Source organism: Corvus moneduloides, chromosome 19 (assembly GCF_009650955.1).
Source record: "Corvus moneduloides isolate bCorMon1 chromosome 19, bCorMon1.pri, whole genome shotgun sequence".
Taxonomy (NCBI): domain Eukaryota; kingdom Metazoa; phylum Chordata; class Aves; order Passeriformes; family Corvidae; genus Corvus; species Corvus moneduloides.
The window spans coordinates 637,954-654,935 of NC_045494.1; the positions used below are offsets into that span (position 1 = coordinate 637,954).

Genomic DNA, 16,982 nt, shown 5'->3' on the forward strand with positions numbered 1-16,982 from the left:
CGCTGGCTCTCCCCGGGCTCTGCCTGCAGGAGGGTGCAATAAATCACGTGCCCACCTCAGCAGCCCCTGCTGCAGCCCCCACGCCCTCCATGCCCACGCTTGTATAACCAGCACCAGCTTCCCCAGCCCCACACTCAGTGAGGGAGAGAGTGACCCTGGGCCTCGCCATCCCCACCGCCACTGGCCACGCTCTGGCCACGACCCCACTCGGACATGGGCCACAGACATCCCAAGGGACCAAACACTCCACAGCCTTTCACACTGGGGCAGAGGGTTGGCACCTATGTGCCCGTCCTCACCGCTGGGTGAACCACGCTGGCCACGCCAAGTGCAGGGAGGATGCCATGAATTTTTAAACTCCTGAAAGCACAAATGGAGTGGTTTGCCTGGCTGGGAGACGGGATTTCCGACGCAGCACAGAGGCATGTGAAGAAGATACTGCCTCTCCCAAGCTGCGCTTCCCCTGGGATGATGGGCCCAGAAACCTGGCACTCAGGGTCCAGTGCAGGAATCAGGGCAGCCCTGTGGGACAGCAAAACCTTGGCCCTGGTGAAGGACTAAACTGACGGCTTCAGCACCCTCCATCCGGGCTGCACAAGCCTGGCACCTGCCTGGCACTACGTCCTCCCAGTCCCTCTGCAGCACCTTCCTGTGACAGCGGGACAAACCCACGCACGCCCAGCCGTGCGGCCCAGCTGTGGACACGCGCAGTGTGAGCACACACACACATACGTGCACACACGTGTGCACGCATAAGCTCATCACCTTCCCTTCTCTCTGGAGGCTGCTCAGGCCACGCAGGAGCCTCATTCCTTTATCCGAACATCCATCATCGCCAAGTGGCAGCAGCGCCGAGGCGGGGAAGCGCTGGACCCGCGCCGGCAGCTCTGCCTGCCGCACTGCCCGCGCCTCTGCCCTGGCTGTGCTCCCGCCACCACGGCGGGGAAACCAGAGAAACCCCCAAAAGCTACAGCCGAGGAGGAACCACCAAAGCGGCACAACTCCGAGTGCCATGGGGCTGGAGTGGGGACGCTGGGAGGAAGCTGTCAAGCTCTTACCCTCTGCCAAGAGGGAACCAGCCAGAAACACGTGTGAACCGGAAAGCAAAAAAATCCCCCGGAGAGGGTGGCTTACCTGTTGGAGGTAGAGGAAGGCTGGAGGACAGGGGAGAGAGTGAGGAAGCATGCCTGAGTTGGAGACAAGGAGGCAGCCCGAGTTAGCCATGGAGCACAGCATGTGTCGACAGGTAGCCGTGGAGCTGTTCGCGGGTCCGTCCTCTTCCGCACACTGCTATCCACCGCTATCCTCGTCTTCCCGGCTGGCCCCTCGGGCTCTCCCCTCCTCGCCGTCCCTCCCGACCCCTCGGCGCTAGTTAGGAGGGTTCATCTGCGACAGGCCGGCCGCGCCGCCGCCGGAGCAGCGCTTGGCTCTTCACTTCGGGGCCATTAGACACTGGCACTGAGCGCACGGTCTGCAAAGGGTGTGCGTGAGCCAGAGCGGAGCGGGAGAGAAAGGAAGGGGAGGAGGAAGGAGAGAGGGCTCGGGAGCGAAATAAAAGGGGTGGGAGTTGGAGGAGGAGGGGGAGTCCCCTGTGCATTCAGACATCAAACAGAGCTCTGTATAAAATGAAGAGAATCCGTAATGACATGAGAACAGCTGATCCCGCACTTAACCCCTCCACCGCCGCCGCTCGCAGATGGCTTCCCCGCCGCCCTCGCCACCCCGGCCATACGCTGGGGAAGCAGCCGGGCAGGATGGGGCCGAGCGGGCAGAGCCGTCTCCCTTCCCGGTGCTGGCTCCCAGGGGAGGAAGGGTCTTACCAGGAGTTTCGGTGGTGCAGCACGGGTGCCGCGGGAAGCCGTGCCGAGCAGCGGCAGCTCCAGCCGGCAGCCCCCGCGGTGGTGGCAGGGCTGCCGGGGGCTCCCCCATGCACACACCGCCGCACACGTGCACACGGTCTCGACAGGAGCCGCCGCGGCTGCCGGGGCCGCTGGAGCCATGCAGCAGCCCCAGCTCCGCCTCCCCGGAGCCACCGGCCCGCGCCCGCCCGCAGCCCCTCACGGCCCCACAGCGCCCCACAGCCCCACAGTCCCTCACGGCCCCACAGCCCCTCACGGCATCACAGCCCCTCACAGCTCCACAGTCCCTCACAGCCCCACAGCCCCTCACGGCATCACAGCCCCTCACAGCCCCACAGTCCCTCACAGTCCCACAGCGCCTCACGGCCCCACAGCCCCTCACAGCTCCACAGTCCCTCACAGCCCCACAGTCCCTCACGGCATCACAGCCCCTCACAGCCCCACAGCCCCTCACGGCATCACAGCCCCTCACGGCATCACAGCCCCTCACAGCCCCACAGCCCCTCACGGCCCCACAGCCCCTCACGGCATCACAGCCCCTCACAGCCCCACAGCCCCTCACGGCCCCACAGCCCCTCACGGCCCCACAGCCCCTCACGGCATCACAGCCCCTCACGGCCCCACAGCCCCTCACGGCCCCACAGCCCCTCACGGCATCACAGCCCCTCACAGCCCCACAGCCCCTCACGGCCCCACAGCCCCGCACCGCCACGGCCTGCGCCACCGCGGGCAGGGCCGGCAGCCCGCAGCACTCCCTGCCGGACGAACCGCAGCCTCACCGCTGCCTGCATGCCCCGGTGCTCAACCCTGCCAAAGTGTGAGAGTCCCAGGCAGGGCCCTGTGAGCCCCTCACCCGCCTGCCAGTCCCACAGGCACGGAGGGCTGCGGGGAGCCCTGTGCCTTGGGGTGGCTGGCACTGGCGGGGGCTTCCCTGCGCTCCCCAGAGTGATGGGGACCCTCTGCCCCAAGAACCACCCGCTGGTGGGCAGGGGTCAGCCCTGGCAGAGTTCAAGAGGTGTTTTGGTGTTTCCAGGGGGCCTGCGGTGCTGCCAGCAGCCCTGACGCATCCACACCACACTCACGGCTGTCACAGCTGCCATGGCAATAGCCTACGTGCCAGTGCCCGCGAGGGACAGCCGGCGTGGGCGCACGCACGTGTTCGCTCGGGTCCCTGTCCCGCTTCGCACCTCCACCCTCAGGGCCCCGCAGCAGCCCCGGCACTGCCATGGGGGTCCTCCCCTGGTGCCCCATGCCTTGGCGCTGCATCCTGCCCGGCTCTGGAGCCATGGCAGTGCCAAGGCTGCCAGGATGGCATTGTGCTGGGGCATGTGGGAAACAAAACCTGGGCTCAGCTCAGTTTCCATCTTGGCCAAATGTGATGCACAAAGGCAGGGCTGTGCCAGCAGCTGCTGATGCTCCGTCTCTGCCGGAGCCTCCAGCACACGACCAGCCGTTTGGAGCTGGGATTTTCCACAGTATCCCCAGGCAGAGTGACATGCTGCAGTGTCCTGGTACACTCGCAGCAGTTACCACTTCTGCTGCAGACACTCCAGAGCAGCAGTGTGTGGCATGGCCAGCCCAGAGCCACAGGGAAAACCTGCTGCAAACAACTCAGGAAGAGCCATCCTGAGAAAGAGGTGCCTGGGGCCAAGGGGGTGGTAGCCCCTCCCAGGGGGTCCTGAGACTTGGGGGGACTACACTCCAAAGGGACCACAAGCTGCCAAACCGGGGAGGGGATGCCAGGCCAGGGGGAGGCTTTGTCACCACCACCACCTTGTGGTACCGGACGTCAAAAAGGTCCAGCAGTGACATCTGCTGCCTACAGCATCCCTGGGCACTGCTCCCTGTGGGTGTCCCACCACGGTGTCCCCCTCCAGCTCCAAAGACCATGACAGATGCAGTGGCCCCTTCAGCACACCGTGGTGCTCAGACCCCACACTCCTGCTAGTCTCCAGCTCCCCTTCCCAGGGACCCCCATGCCCCTGGTGCCGCACTCTCCTGTGCACTCCAGCACCTGGGGAAGGATGTGGGACAGCTCTGAAAGGGACAAGTGCGTCCTCCCACAGCCCTTCGCACAGCCGAGGGGAGAGGGGCTCCCCCAGGAACCTGCACGCACCCAAGCACCACACAGACCCTGGCACAGGGCAAGGGACACCTTGAGCAAGCCAACAGGCAGCTCCAAAGGCCCTGGGCCGGCCTGGCTCCACTGCAGCTCCTGGAGGTGACAACGGCAGGGCACTGCCTGGCACACTGGCCTTGCGGTGCCCAACTAAGCAAACCACGTGAGGCGGGAACTGGCTCCAGGATGAGGTAATCTGCCCATCCTTCCCTGCGCCGACTCCGGCCAGGGTGACTCAAAGGCATTCCTGGCCGGTGGCAGCACCACAAGTGCTGGCACTGTCCTGAGCCAGCAGCGAAATGGGCAGAGCTCTGGGAGCTGAGGAATGTTGGAGTCTCCTTTCTCCCTCCTCTCGCCATCACCAACGTGTGCCTGGCTGCAGAGATGCCCCTCTGCAGTGGGGAGCCCCGGGGGACACTGGCCGGGCAGAGCACCACAAACCCCCCCAGTCAGCTCCAGTGGGGAACACCTCGCTGGCCACCACTGGCTGGTTTTCCTCACTCTGCTGCTCCCGGTGACACTGTGCCACAGTCCCAGCCACCAGCACTGGTGGTGGCACCAGGGCTGTGCCCAGCCCCGCAGAGCCGCAGCCCCAGAGGAGCACCTCCGAAACTGAAGCCTCCTGGAATGAAAGTTTATTTATCTGTTTAATTAAGATGTGTTCACCAGGCGCACAGACCCCATTCCATCTGTCTCACTTACAGCCGTGTCCCAGTAAAATTAAACCTAATAAATATCAGCAGAGGGAAAGCAAAGGGCACGTGTGAGATATACGATCAAAGGCTGAAGTTGCACAGGGCTGCAGTTCTCAGCACATCTCTCTCTGCCCTTCGGGGCTGGGCTGGCGCTGCGCTCCTCCGCGCAGGATGGGGCTGCCTTTCCTTCAAATCAGCACAATTCTCAGTTTTTTATTTATTTAAAATGAAGCCTTCAGGGCTCCTTGGTTTTGTTTTCTGGAAGAGTGAGAACAACATGGCACTGGGACAGGAGTGGTCTTGGCCACTGTTCTGGTGCTGGAGCCAAGAGACAAAGCCTGCACTGGGAGCACTGGTGGGCATGCACCCCTCAAACCACTGCGGGAATTGCCAGGGACAGCGCAGCACATCTGGCTGCTCCAGGCCCCCGGAATGTCCCTGCCGCGCAGCCGAGAGCTGTTGGGAGGTGCCCAAGGCAGCCAGTGCGGTGCTGCCGGCTCCTCAGGAAATGCCAGAAAAGCTCAGCTCCCCTCCAAGGCACACTCCAGCATTTGGAAACTATCTACCAGGAACAAGGTGCAGAGGTGTGCCCAGAGCCCCATCCCCCCAGCCCCGCGGAGCAGGCGGTGTCAGGCAGGTCGGCGGTGCAGCACGGCTGCGGCACATCCAGGTGCCAAGGGCCCTGCACATGCTGCACTGAGCCCTGAGCACACGTCAGAGCTGCTGCCAGCCCAGGGCTGTCTCAGCTCCATGTCCGGATTCTGACCCACAGGATGCAATGGGAAATCCAGTGCCTGGCACCACCGGGACCTGCGGCTATCCTCTCCCAGGAGAGAGGGATGATGCAGTGCCCATGGACCTGCTGTGGGGGCACAATGCACAGCCATGGGGGAACTGGGGGTCCCAGGGGCTGCCAGTGTCCAGTGTTTAATAGGATTCCGTGGTCCCTGCAGCACACTCCTACAGGGCAAAGCCAGATGCTGACGCTCAGGAGAGCTGCCAAGGAGGGCTGCAGATCAGGCAAGACACAAGCTCTGCCACGAGGGCTGTTGAGGTTGGACCGGTGAGATCAGGTGCTCCAGCCTCCCTGGGGTCATCCTGTGAGTGCAGTGCTGGTGGCCCACCAGCACCCAGGGACAGCGGTACCAACCTAATCCTCTCCTCCCACCCACTCCAAAATGCCCCCAAGCCGTGGCATTAATTAATTAAAAGCTCATTAGTAGTTATTCATAGACATCAAGCAATTAGATGAAGGCACTGACAGATCTGAGCTGCTGTGTGACAAGGAACATCCATGCGGCAAGGAAGGTCCCATGTCACCAGTACCTCAGACATAGGGATGGCCCCAGCATGGGGAACAGACTAGGACAGTGAGAAGGGACTGACAAGCCTCCTTGGCACCCTGCTAAACCTCTCCATCTTTCCCTGATTCTTCCTCCTCCTCCTCCTCCAGCAGCTCTCAGAGGTCACTGGAGACACTGCCTGCTCTGAATTCCCAAAGATGGAGCACCCAGGTATGACCTCACCAGGTGAGGAGGGGACTGTGACCAAACCACAGCCAGTATCTGAGACAGCAGCTGTGGCAGTAGGAGGGGAGCAGGAATGCAGGGAAAGCACATGGAAGTTTAATGGGATCCAGGGAAAAAAACCTGGATGGGACCCTTGGTGCTCTCCACAAAATGGCACCTGTTTGTAGCCGTCCCGTGTCCCCCATCAACCAGCACGAACAACTAGGGCACAGGTACCTCCAGCAGCCAGTCACATCTGCACTCTGGCTCCTTGCAGGAGACACGGCAGCTCCCACTGGGACACAGCTCACACCCCTGGCTGGGCAGGATGAGCCAGAGCCTGTCACTGTGCCTGGCTCCTCGCCTCTGCCTGCACCACCCTTCCTGAAGCCCTTTCACTTGACAAAATATTTACATGAAATGGCAATTAGGCTCCCTGGATTTAATGAGAATTAAACTGCAGCAACAGCACCGTGGCAGAGCAGCTGCTGCTGAGCACCTCAAGCTTACAGGCTGGGTGGGCAGCGCCGGGGGGCCATAGCAGGGGAAACGGCTGTACTGTGCTTGCAGGGTCACTGGGGCCACGGCCACCACCGCTGGGGCCAGAGCCACCACCAAGGCTGGGGCCACCACCACCACGAGGCCCAGCACAGCACAAGAAGGAGGAAGGAATGATGGAGGGTGACGCAGGACTGATGGAGGATGATGCAAGGAAGGAGCAACTGCAGACCAGGAACGCGAAATGCCGCATTCCCAGAGCCCCCCTCTTCCCTGAGACCCGCTCCACTGCCTGACAAAGGGTTCCCAAGAAAATGAGCCCTCTGAACTGGCAGGTGGCTGTGCCTCACAGGCTGCCGGGGGGCTTTAGCAGCAGCCCCTAGGGTGCCAGCACATGGGACACAACAGGAGGGGGTCCAAGCCACCCCAAGCAGGGGTGCGTGTGGCACTGCCAGTGTGGGCTGGGACCCATCTGAGCAGCAGACAGGCGAGAGGTGAGGTGGGCACGGGGGAGCACCAGGCTGGAGGCACTCCAGAAGCAAACGCTTCATCCTCATAATAAGATTTTTTAAATGTACAAACAGGATCTTAGTGTTAAACAGGCGCTGTGACCCAGGGCAAACTTTATAAATCAGAGTATTTACAGACTCCTCCTTCCCCTGCCCCACACACTCTTAATTTCTGTGGAATTAAATTATTTCTCTGTTCATTTAAAGACATTTTGCTTTGGCATCTCAGCCCACTGAGGTGTTGATGACTGAGCCACTGGCTGCCGCTGGCCACCACAGCGCTCGCGCCATGCAGGGATACCAGACCCTCCGCTTCCTCCCACACCACGACAGAGAGACGCCCACGATGCCAAGAAATGACGCTCACTGCTCTGCCAGGAGCACAGCCCTCGCCCTGCCCTTCCCAGCAGAGCTGGGGATGCCACCGTGCGGTGCCAGGACCAGCCATCCCAGGCTGGCTGGCTCTGTGCACCACATGGGACAGGGAACAGAGACCCTGGAGCGCCACTGCCCCAGAGCCAGTGCGGTGTGGGAAGCTGTGCCTGGAGCTCCCATGGGCACGGGCACCCCACGCTGTCTGTGCCTGCTCGGCCGTGCTCTGCAAAGCCCCACGGCACCAACGGAGCCGGGAGCAGAAGCTCTGCTTTGCTCTCGCAGCTATGGTGGGTCATTAAGTCCCTGAGCAGAGTTAGCACCGAGGCAGGAGGCTCTGGCAGCCTCGACAGGCTCTGGAGCCGTGGCAGCACCGACATCCCTCATGACAAAGCACCTTACACCTGAAAGCTGCTTCCCTGAGAAACAATGAATTCGCATTATCCTCTTCCTCCTCCCCATAAGCTCCTTGCCGCGCATCCCCCTTTCCCTGCCTCTGCTCACTCTGTTCCCTGCTCCCAAATCCAGGGAAGCACAACTCCCTGGAGCATGTAACCCCCATCAGACTGCTGCAGCCCCCAGCCCCTTCTCCATCTCTGAGGAAGCGGGACGGAGCAGGTGGAAGGAGCTGGTGCTTTCAGCCCCAGGTGGTGGGCTGGGATGCCATGGGAAGACCCTTGGATGGTGTAGAGCCTGATACAGCCCAGCTCTTGCAGCTCTGAGGAGGAAGTGTAGCTCCATGGGGGACTGCTGGCTCCAGCCCCTTCCCCTCTGCTCACTGTCCCAGCTGCACCCAGACCGGGGCTCACATCCACATTCATTGTCCTGGCCCCAAGCAAAGGGCCTGGACAGATCCTGTCACGTCCCTTGCTCTCCATCTCTGCACAAAGCTCTTGAGATGGCCGGGTAGGTCTCAGCCTGTCCCCGCTCCAGCCATGGCCTGTGTGCTCCACTAGTGCAGGGAGAGCTGAGCCCCCTGCACCCAGCCCACTCCCCAGCCATGCCTCACTCTGGGCTCAGTCGGGGCACAAAACTATGCAGTCCCCCCAAGCCTCAAAACCCCTGAGCAGGGACTGCTGTGGAGGGACTTTGGGGTCCACAAGGGGATCTCAGGGGGCTCAGGGTCCCCACGGTAGGTTTCCCTCTGTAGCCCCAGGAATTTCAGGCCTGGGATCAAATATGGGGGCTGCCCCACAAGCATCTGTCAAGATCCTGGGTGGGCACACATGGGGCGCAGACCCCGTGAGAGGGGGCTGCTGCTCCGCACAGACCCATCACCTGAATGTCCCACTATCACCACAGACACGTGCCCCCTCCCAGGACAGCCCCCGGGCGGGCGCCGGAGCCCACCAGTGACCACCAAAGTACAGCTGGGGCAAGGGTTTGGTGCTGGGCAGAGGAGGCAGCTTTTGCCTATGGCCAGCACCACAGGGGGCTTGGACAGAGCAGTGCAGAGGCAGGAGGGCAGCTGGGGGTGCCCTCAGCAGGGACAAGGCCACAGTGTCCAGGCAGGGAGTCCTGTCCGCTGCCCTGTTCCTTCCCAACGCCAGGCCTGTCTCCAGCACTGCAGCCCATCCCCTGCCTGCTGCTGCCAGCCGTGGGCAGTGAGTGGCTGACCAGAGGGGGAAGCTCTCCCTGGACAGTGGCACAGCCAGGGAGCGGCAACGGTGCAAAACCACCCCAATCCTGAGCGAAGCCTCAGCAGATAGGGACGGAAGTGCCCACCCTTGGCGGCGGTACCTACCCAAAAATACATCATCATGTCAGCGGCGGGGGCTGAGGCGCTCTGCGGGGGTCGGTGGGAGGGCGATGGGCTGCTCCCGACGCGGGCTGCACTGGCCACCGCTCCTCGTGGGTGGGCTCTGTCCCCTCCGGCTGTCGGGCTCCAGCGCCGAGGGCCGGCGGTCCCGGAGCCCTGCGCGCTCACTTCCCTCCCTCGCGGCGTGAGCGCTCGCCGCGGCTCAGAGCCGGCGTCCGGCCTCCGACATGCTGCTTCGGAGGGCAGGGGCCGGACGGCAGCCGCGGGGTAGCCCCGGCGGGCAGTGTCTTATCCACCCCAGGGAAAAATGCGAGAGGAAGAAAAAAATTAAATCCTCTCCAGTGCCTTCGAGGAGCAAAGGGAAAGACAAGCGTGTGCGGGGACGCCAGCCCCAGGGGCGAGAGGGGTGCTGGGGAGAGGGTCCGGGACCAGGCTGGGCGTTGGGGGCCACGGCAGCGGCAGTGTGGGCGCTCGCTGGCGCAGCGTGGGCTCCCGCTGACACTCCGAGGAGCCGATGTCCTGCCTCAGCATTTTTCAAGCTACCCTGTCAATAAGGGAATCCGCCGCTCACAGTTAACCTCCGAGGTGCCAGCCGGCTCTCGGCCCTCACTGGCCGCAGAGGGTTCCATAACCCCCTGCTCCCATCGCTGGTCCTGGCAGGCAGGGATGCTCAGCCGTGGTCCGGCTGCGATAATCTGTCCTGGGAGGCCCAGCGTCCCCCCCTTTTTTGGGAGCAGCCGAGCAGTGGCCCGAGGGGGACAGAGCCAGCAGCCACCAGCCCCCGTGTGCAGTGGGGAGCAATGGGGACAGTCCATGCAGCTCGGGATGTGGCCACCATGGCCTGCACGAGAGGGCACCCAGAAATCCCCACCAATGCCAGGGCAGCCACTCGTTCTTTGAGCCTCAGCACTGCTCCCCCAGCAGAACCCCGGGACAGAGCAGCAGGACCGGACAGGGGACACAGCGAAGAGCTGGCCATGGAGCGGCCCATGGGGATAAGTCAGGGGGTCCTGGACACAAACCCCAGCTGCCCCTGGCACACAGTGCAGGCTCGGCAGCCAGGCAATGCTGCTCCTCAAGTACTAAATCTCTGTCCTCCAGGGGCATGGTGCGGTGGAAGGAGCAAGGGGACCATGAGCACTGAACCAGGCATGGTAGTGAGGGAATAAATAAGGATAAGGGAAGCAGAGGAGTGGGGGGGGCAGCAGATTGGTCTCCGTGGCCCAGCTGGTTCTGACATCTCCAGCCCCATAATCATATTCAGAGCAGCACCAGGCTGGAGGCAGCTCTCCTCCAGCACGGCAATAAACGAGAGCAACACTCTCAATAATTCAGCACCAGGAGAGGGTGATAAAGCAGCAGAGGCACCACTGCAGGCAGCTGGGGCGGGGGGCTCCCTGCTCCCTCTTATATCTCAGTGATCCAAACCCTTTTCTCTCTCTCTGTGCCCTGTAAATGCAGCGCCAGCTGCGACTTGGGGTCCCCCCCAGACTGCCAGACCCCCCAGCCCTGTTGTATGGGACAGACAGAGGGGCCCAGGGCAGCAGAATGGAACCCCTCCATCACCAGCAGACAAAACCTGGGGGGTCACTGGGCAGGGCGCAGAACTGTCCTGGAGCCAGGGCAGAGGCAGCAGCAGGAGCACCTCCCCAGCTTTCTTCCCAGCACCATTCCACCCTCTCCCATTGCAGCCCCCCACAGCTGCACAAACAGAGCCCAGAGCCCCTGTGGCACATCCCAAACCTCCCACCCAGACTGGGCACGGGGCAGCTGAGCCACAGGACACCCACCCCACTGCCCTCCCCTCCCCCGTGGACACAGCTCTCCAGACACAACCAGTGGCCACAGCCCAGTGCGTTCTGGCACCCGCAGTCCCCCGCAGCCCCAGGACTGACGTGTGACCTCCGACCCCACACACAGCAGGACACTGGGAGGGAGCAAAGCCCTCGCCTCAGTACAGGAAGCGAACCACCAAGACATCAGTAAAGACACGGGTGCCGGAGGTGGGGGCAGCCCTGGCCGCACAGCCCTCCCCGCTGTGGCTGACCAGCACATGCCCCCCAGGCTCACAGCCACAGCCCTGCCTTCGTCCCATTCATCCTGGCTCACGCTGCCTGCAAGCGCTGCTCCCATCCAGCCTTTCTGCTCCTTCTAGTAGCTCTTTTTCCACATTTTCCATGGGATCTCAGGACCCTTCGAGACCCCAGTCCCCTCCCAGCAGGTGACCTCCATCCTTGTCCTGCATGTGCCAAGGACGGGAGCGTTCCCCTGCCAGACACCTCTTCATTGTGTTGCATGTTGGCAGCTCCTGTAGCACAGTGCCGCTGCCTTGGCCCCCATCATCCCCTGGTCCCACTGGCACCCCCAGCCCATGCCAGGGCCCAGAGCAATGGATGCACCAGACTCATCCTCTCCAGCCCCTCAGCTTTCTTTGCTCCTCTGCTCCACTGGCTTTGACGGGGGAGCATGGGTTGTACTGCACTCAGTGGACAGACCTTGGGGGGATGTGGAGTCGCCTCCGTGACGGGATCCTCCCACTGCTGTGAAGTCCAGCAACGTGAGGGTAGGACAGGAAGGAGCCATCCACACCTGACCAGTGGGCACCAGGTTGGCAGAGGGCATCTGGTCTGGCCCACCTTCCACACACATCACACATGACCTGCCTCAGCCTGGGGACACTGTGAGCTGCTGTGATGCCTCCCAGAACCCTGGGGACAAACATCTGCGGTGGGCAACTGCCAGGTCAGGGCCAGAATGGGGCTGTGGGCTGCTCTTTGCCCCCACTAAGGACAGGGTCCCGGTCTTCTCCAGGGAGTCGCACAGAGTATGGACAGACAGCAAGTCAGCACACACAGACACTCACAGGCACGTCAGTCTCAGCTCTCCTCACGCAGGATTCACGTCTTCACGTCACACCTGCGTGGGGGCTCAACACCGGGGGGAGCCGGGGGCCACTGGCAGAGGGGAGTGGGCAGCCTTCCTCCTGTCCCTCCCCCGTGCATGGCTCTGTGCCCACCAGCCCCTGCCTGATCCCTGTGCCACAGGCTGAGGGTGCTGCCCTGCTCTGGCTGGCCCCACATCAAGCACCCACTGCCAGCCCCACACATGCAGGTTTAGCGTGCAGGAGGGACCCCGGGAGCAGCCAAGGCAGAGCCCAATGTAGCCACTGGGATCCGAACCCTCCATACCTTTTATTCAGCCCAGCTCCTCCCGCGGCGCTTGCACTGGGCTCTCTAGAAAAGACAGGGAAGAAGAGTAAGAATGAAAATCAATGATCATCATCACTAACCTGTTACAGTCAATGCTGTCTGTTCATCGACGGCACAACGCTGGGATATGAGCACGGACGTGAGTGTTATTCCCCGGGCACTGGGAAGTCTGTGCTGGTCAGGAGCTGGTGGCCAGGCCAGGGGCTCAGCCCATGGAGCCCAGCAGCACCATGCCCAGGGTGATGGGCACAGGAACCCCCCCACGCCCTTCAGCTCCACCAGCGCACCTCAAACCCAACCCAACTCCCGCAGACCACGGGCCCCTCCCTCGACTCCCCCAGAGCCCTGCAAGCACAGCCCCACACACCCCCACGGGATGGGACAGGGCACAGCTGTCATCGAAGCACTGGCTGCACGCCTGGGTTGGTGCGTCCCAAACCTTCTGCCCACCCCAGCACAGTGACACGCTCCTGTGAGAGCGATCCCTGCGGCACACGGCTCCGCTGCTGTCCTGGCTCTGGGCGCTTCTTGGAAATTAAGCCAAATTTCAAAGAAAACTTCCTGAAAGCTGCACTTCAACTAATTGGCTTTCACAGCATGGCCAACGCAAACATTCATCAATCACGTTAGACCCTCAGAAATAATGAGAATGGCTGATACATGCCGGGAGTGGTTAACAAATGAGGGGGGGCTGTGTGTGTCTGTACCCGCTGCTTTGGAGGCCTGAAAGTGCTGAGTCCCACCTGCCCAACAGCTCTGCTCCCATCGCGGAGCTGCAATGCTCAGCCCCCACTGCAGGAGCAGCACCCCAAGATGAGGGTGCTGAGCGTGGGTCCCATGCCTGGACGCTGCTCCAGGTTCACGGCTGATCCCAGCAAGCACGTGGCCCACGGAGGGTCCGGAGGCCGCTCTGGTGGCAGCTCAGGAAGCACAGAGACTGCTCCCAGGCACTCGTGTTAGCAAACACGGTTCTCAGCCGCGCAGCAGGATAATCAATTATGGTAATTCCTGCCTCAATGAATCAGATTCATGGAGGAGTACAGCTCATTAGGCTGGTGCTGACTTCCATTAGCACTCTTATGATAAAAACCCTCCAAACACTCTCACCCAGCACGATGCATTCACCAGGCTGGGGGTCTCCCCTCCCCCCAGGCCAGGGCAGACCCAGCTGTGGGACGTGGGTGTCCTAAAAAGGATGGTTGGGAACTCCCTGGTTCCCGGCAGCGTGGTGACAGCCCTGCACCTGCAGGCCTGGCAGAGCCGCCTGCCCCCCAGCCACCGCTCCTGAGCTCTTCCACAGCTTCGCCAAGGAAGCGCCCACCAGGATCCCGGCTGGGATCAGGAGACGGCACAGCAGGCCCAGAGCACTCTGGCAGCAGGGCTGGGAGTGCTGGGAGTGCTGGGAGTGCTGGGAGCCCAGTCTGCCTGTTCTGCAATGAATAATTGACGCCGCACACTCCTGGGGGAGGCTCAGCGATGGGTAACGCCGCATTTCCCAAACGCATTTCCCAAGGAAGGCGCCTTCTGAGAAGCTCCCCACAGCAACATGGGGCCCGGCAGCCGGGATGTGCCTCAGTTGGGATGTGCCATGCTTGTTGGCACAGACAGGGAATCGCCAAGCCCGGCTCCAGCCCAGGCAGAAATCTCTGGTGGTCCCAGCACTGCAGGGAGCAGGATGCTCAGCCAGAGCCTCCCTGTCTGTATGTGCCAGAGTGGGAGAGGGAAATCCCTGGCAGAGCACTGATGGGAGGCAGGCAGGAGCAGCTCTGGGCATTACTGGGGGGTTCTTGCTCCAGTCTGCTTTTCTGGCAGAGGTCCGGGCTGACTGGCTCTACCTGGAACCTCGCAAAGGCTCAAAGAGACCCGCTGCCAGAACAGGTGATCCCAACCCAGCTAAAACCACCCGGATATGAACCATGGGGTCTGCACAAGAAATGCAACCCGTGTCACCCAGCTGCATGGATCCCATGAAAGCTGTGCCTCAAAACTCCTTATCCCCATGCTGCAACCTGAGGCAGGCCTGGTTCTGATCTGCTGGGAAACTTCTTAGTAGTTTCTCAAAGTACATTTTAACCCTGTTCCCTCCACCAAAAATCCTAAATTAATTTTTCTTTTAATTGAATTCATTAGCAAAGATTATCTGGCTGAGGAACAATAATGTCCCACCCTTCCCCCCACAGCCCTCTCTATTTATATCCCCATATACAGAACAGCAGCGAATATTTCTTTATGGGCCATTAAAGGTTTAATGTTTAATTTATAACCACCTTCTCCGGCGGGTGGGATGGCCAGGCACAATGTCAACATTTTTAATTAAATGAGAAGGGATTTTTTTTTCAGCTAAGGAATATAAAACATCCCGTTCCCAGCAGCATTGGAGGCAGGGGCAGGAGGGGCAGGGGCTGGGGCTGGGGCTGGGGCAGAGGCTGGCTCCGGCACAGCAGCTCTCAGGAGACGTTTCCCCACTGTCCCGCTCTGCCCGTGGCCAAGCCAGGGCCAATCCACACTGCTGGCCAAGAGCTGAGACACGAGATGCTCGGGCAGCGCCCAGAGGAACCCTGGTGGGACGGGTAAGGGACCACCACCAGGACAGCTCTAGGACTGCTCAGGAGAGTCCTCCAACCAGCAGCTCAGGTCTGGAAAGAGCAGTCCCATCCTGGGGACAGGACCAACACATGGCGCTGTCCCCACTTTGGGAAGCCCCTCCCTGATATGGCTGTGGGGCCCGGCAGGGGCCCGGCACAGGGCTGAGCACCAGCTCCCGTGCGGGTCCCTCGGGGGCAGAGGTGAGCGTGCGGCACTGCGACACTCGGCACAGCCCCTGCCAGCATCGCTGGCCACCAAACTCTGCCTGAGCAACAGCTGTGAACCTCCCAGCCGAAATCCTTCCTGCAATTTCTGCTGGTCACTGGCACCTCCTCCCACCCGGTGACTGCGGCTCCTGTGGCATCACCACCTCCTTCTTGCCGGCAATCAAAGCACTTCCAGCGCCTGAGTCGTTCATGGAACCCACAGGCAGAGCCACGTGGCACCGGCTGGCACAGCAGGCACCGGCTGGCACAGCAGGCACCGCCGGAGGAGTCTGGCACTCCTAGCTCATCCCACTGGCATCCCTCCCACAGCCCCTCATCCCAGCCCCCTCAACACGGGACACAGGAGCTACACGGCAGCGTGTCCGGCTGTGCTGCCAGCATCGACAGCCTCAGCAGGACAGTGCAGCCTTTCCTGCCCGGACAGTGGCAAGGGGCAGCTCAGAGCAGGCAGGTTTCCATTAAGGGAGTATTTTATCTTACAGGAGAGATTAAATCTCTGTACAGAGAAGCGCAAACGCGCTGAATCAGCAGCTAGCTGGGGGTGGCAGGTTCAGCCATGAGTATTTGGCTCCAGCACAGCCCATCAGTGCTTCATCCTCCTGCATCCACACTCTGCCAGACATTGCTAGTCCTGAGTAACCCCCCCACATCCTGTTCCATGCCCTTGCAAGTGTCGGGATGGCTGGAGGAGCCACAGGCAGCTCCGGTCCCCTCACGCTGCCTGGCAGCCCCACGCCAGCCCTGTGCTGCACTAACAGACCCCGAGCGAGCCAAGCGTCGGTGGCACGGGTGATCTGCCTTCCTCCCTCCCACTGCAGAGCGCGGATGGGTTGGCAGGAGGTGTCCCGGCACAGCTGCCATGTCCACAGCAGCATTCCAGGCCATAGCCCTCAGCCAGCAGGGCCCCAGCCCATCCCGCCCCGCAGGCTCTGCTCCCAGCCACACCTCAACAGGGTCCCTCACGTTGCCACGTTCCTGCTCCCACGGACATGAGTCATGCCCAGCATTGGCTGCCTTGGCTCCAAAGCCAAGGAGGAGGCAGAGCGGTCACTCGCTGCCCACGTGCCCATACACGTGTGCTCACGGGAGCAGGCGTGCAAGGGCCGGCTGCAGGGAGCCAGCAACAGAGCAGGGATGGCACTGTGCCGCTCACTAAAAGCATGAGTGTCACTAAATCAATAATTCATTTACTTTAATGAGATAAGTACTTGGAAAACTAATTGCAAACCTGCTCCATTTACTCCAACCCGTTATAGCCTTTAATGTAAATGGCAGAAACGCTGCTGGAGGAAGGGGAAGGGCTTTGGGTGGAAGATGGTGTCGTCCTCCCCCTTCTTCTAAGAAAGAGAAATATCAGTCATCAGCTGGGACAGTAGAAGCCAAAAGAGCCAGTGGAATCACCATGTGGAAGTGCCAATGATGGAATCACTGCATGGAAGCTCTGACGCCAGAGCGAGGGGAAAACCCAGTCCCCTCCCTGGAGTCACCACTGTCCTGCTGCCCATGCTGCCACCACAGAGGATCCTGCCAAGCCAGGATGGGGCTTCACTCTTCCCCTGTGCCACGGACTCCCATCTGGAGCCCTGCCAGATGTGCACCCGCTGCAGGTGGTCACTGTAATGACTGTCGCCATTCATTATA

At 61.5% G+C, this 16,982-nt stretch overlaps 1 protein-coding gene across 15 annotated transcripts in view; it reads right to left on the reverse strand.

Moving 5' to 3' along the window:
• The window catches only part of RBFOX3 (RNA binding fox-1 homolog 3), a 141,212-nt gene that overhangs the window by 18,627 nt on the left and 105,603 nt on the right, over positions 1 to 16,982 (reverse strand). For 10 of the 15 annotated variants that reach the window (XM_032129453.1, XM_032129459.1, XM_032129461.1 and 7 more), the window contains 2 exons: positions 12,508 to 12,552; positions 1,135 to 1,471 (listed from right to left, as the gene is read on the reverse strand). The exons of 1 other annotated variant lie outside the window; for it this stretch is intronic. In XM_032129453.1, coding sequence (XP_031985344.1) covers positions 1,135 to 1,236 — 102 coding nt within the window. In that variant the 5' untranslated portion in view covers positions 1,237 to 1,471; positions 12,508 to 12,552. Of the gene's footprint in view, positions 1 to 1,134; positions 1,617 to 12,507; positions 12,553 to 16,982 lie in introns of all 15 variants that reach the window. 4 more of the 15 variants (XM_032129466.1, XM_032129463.1, XM_032129460.1 and 1 more) reach the window with 4 other exon arrangements.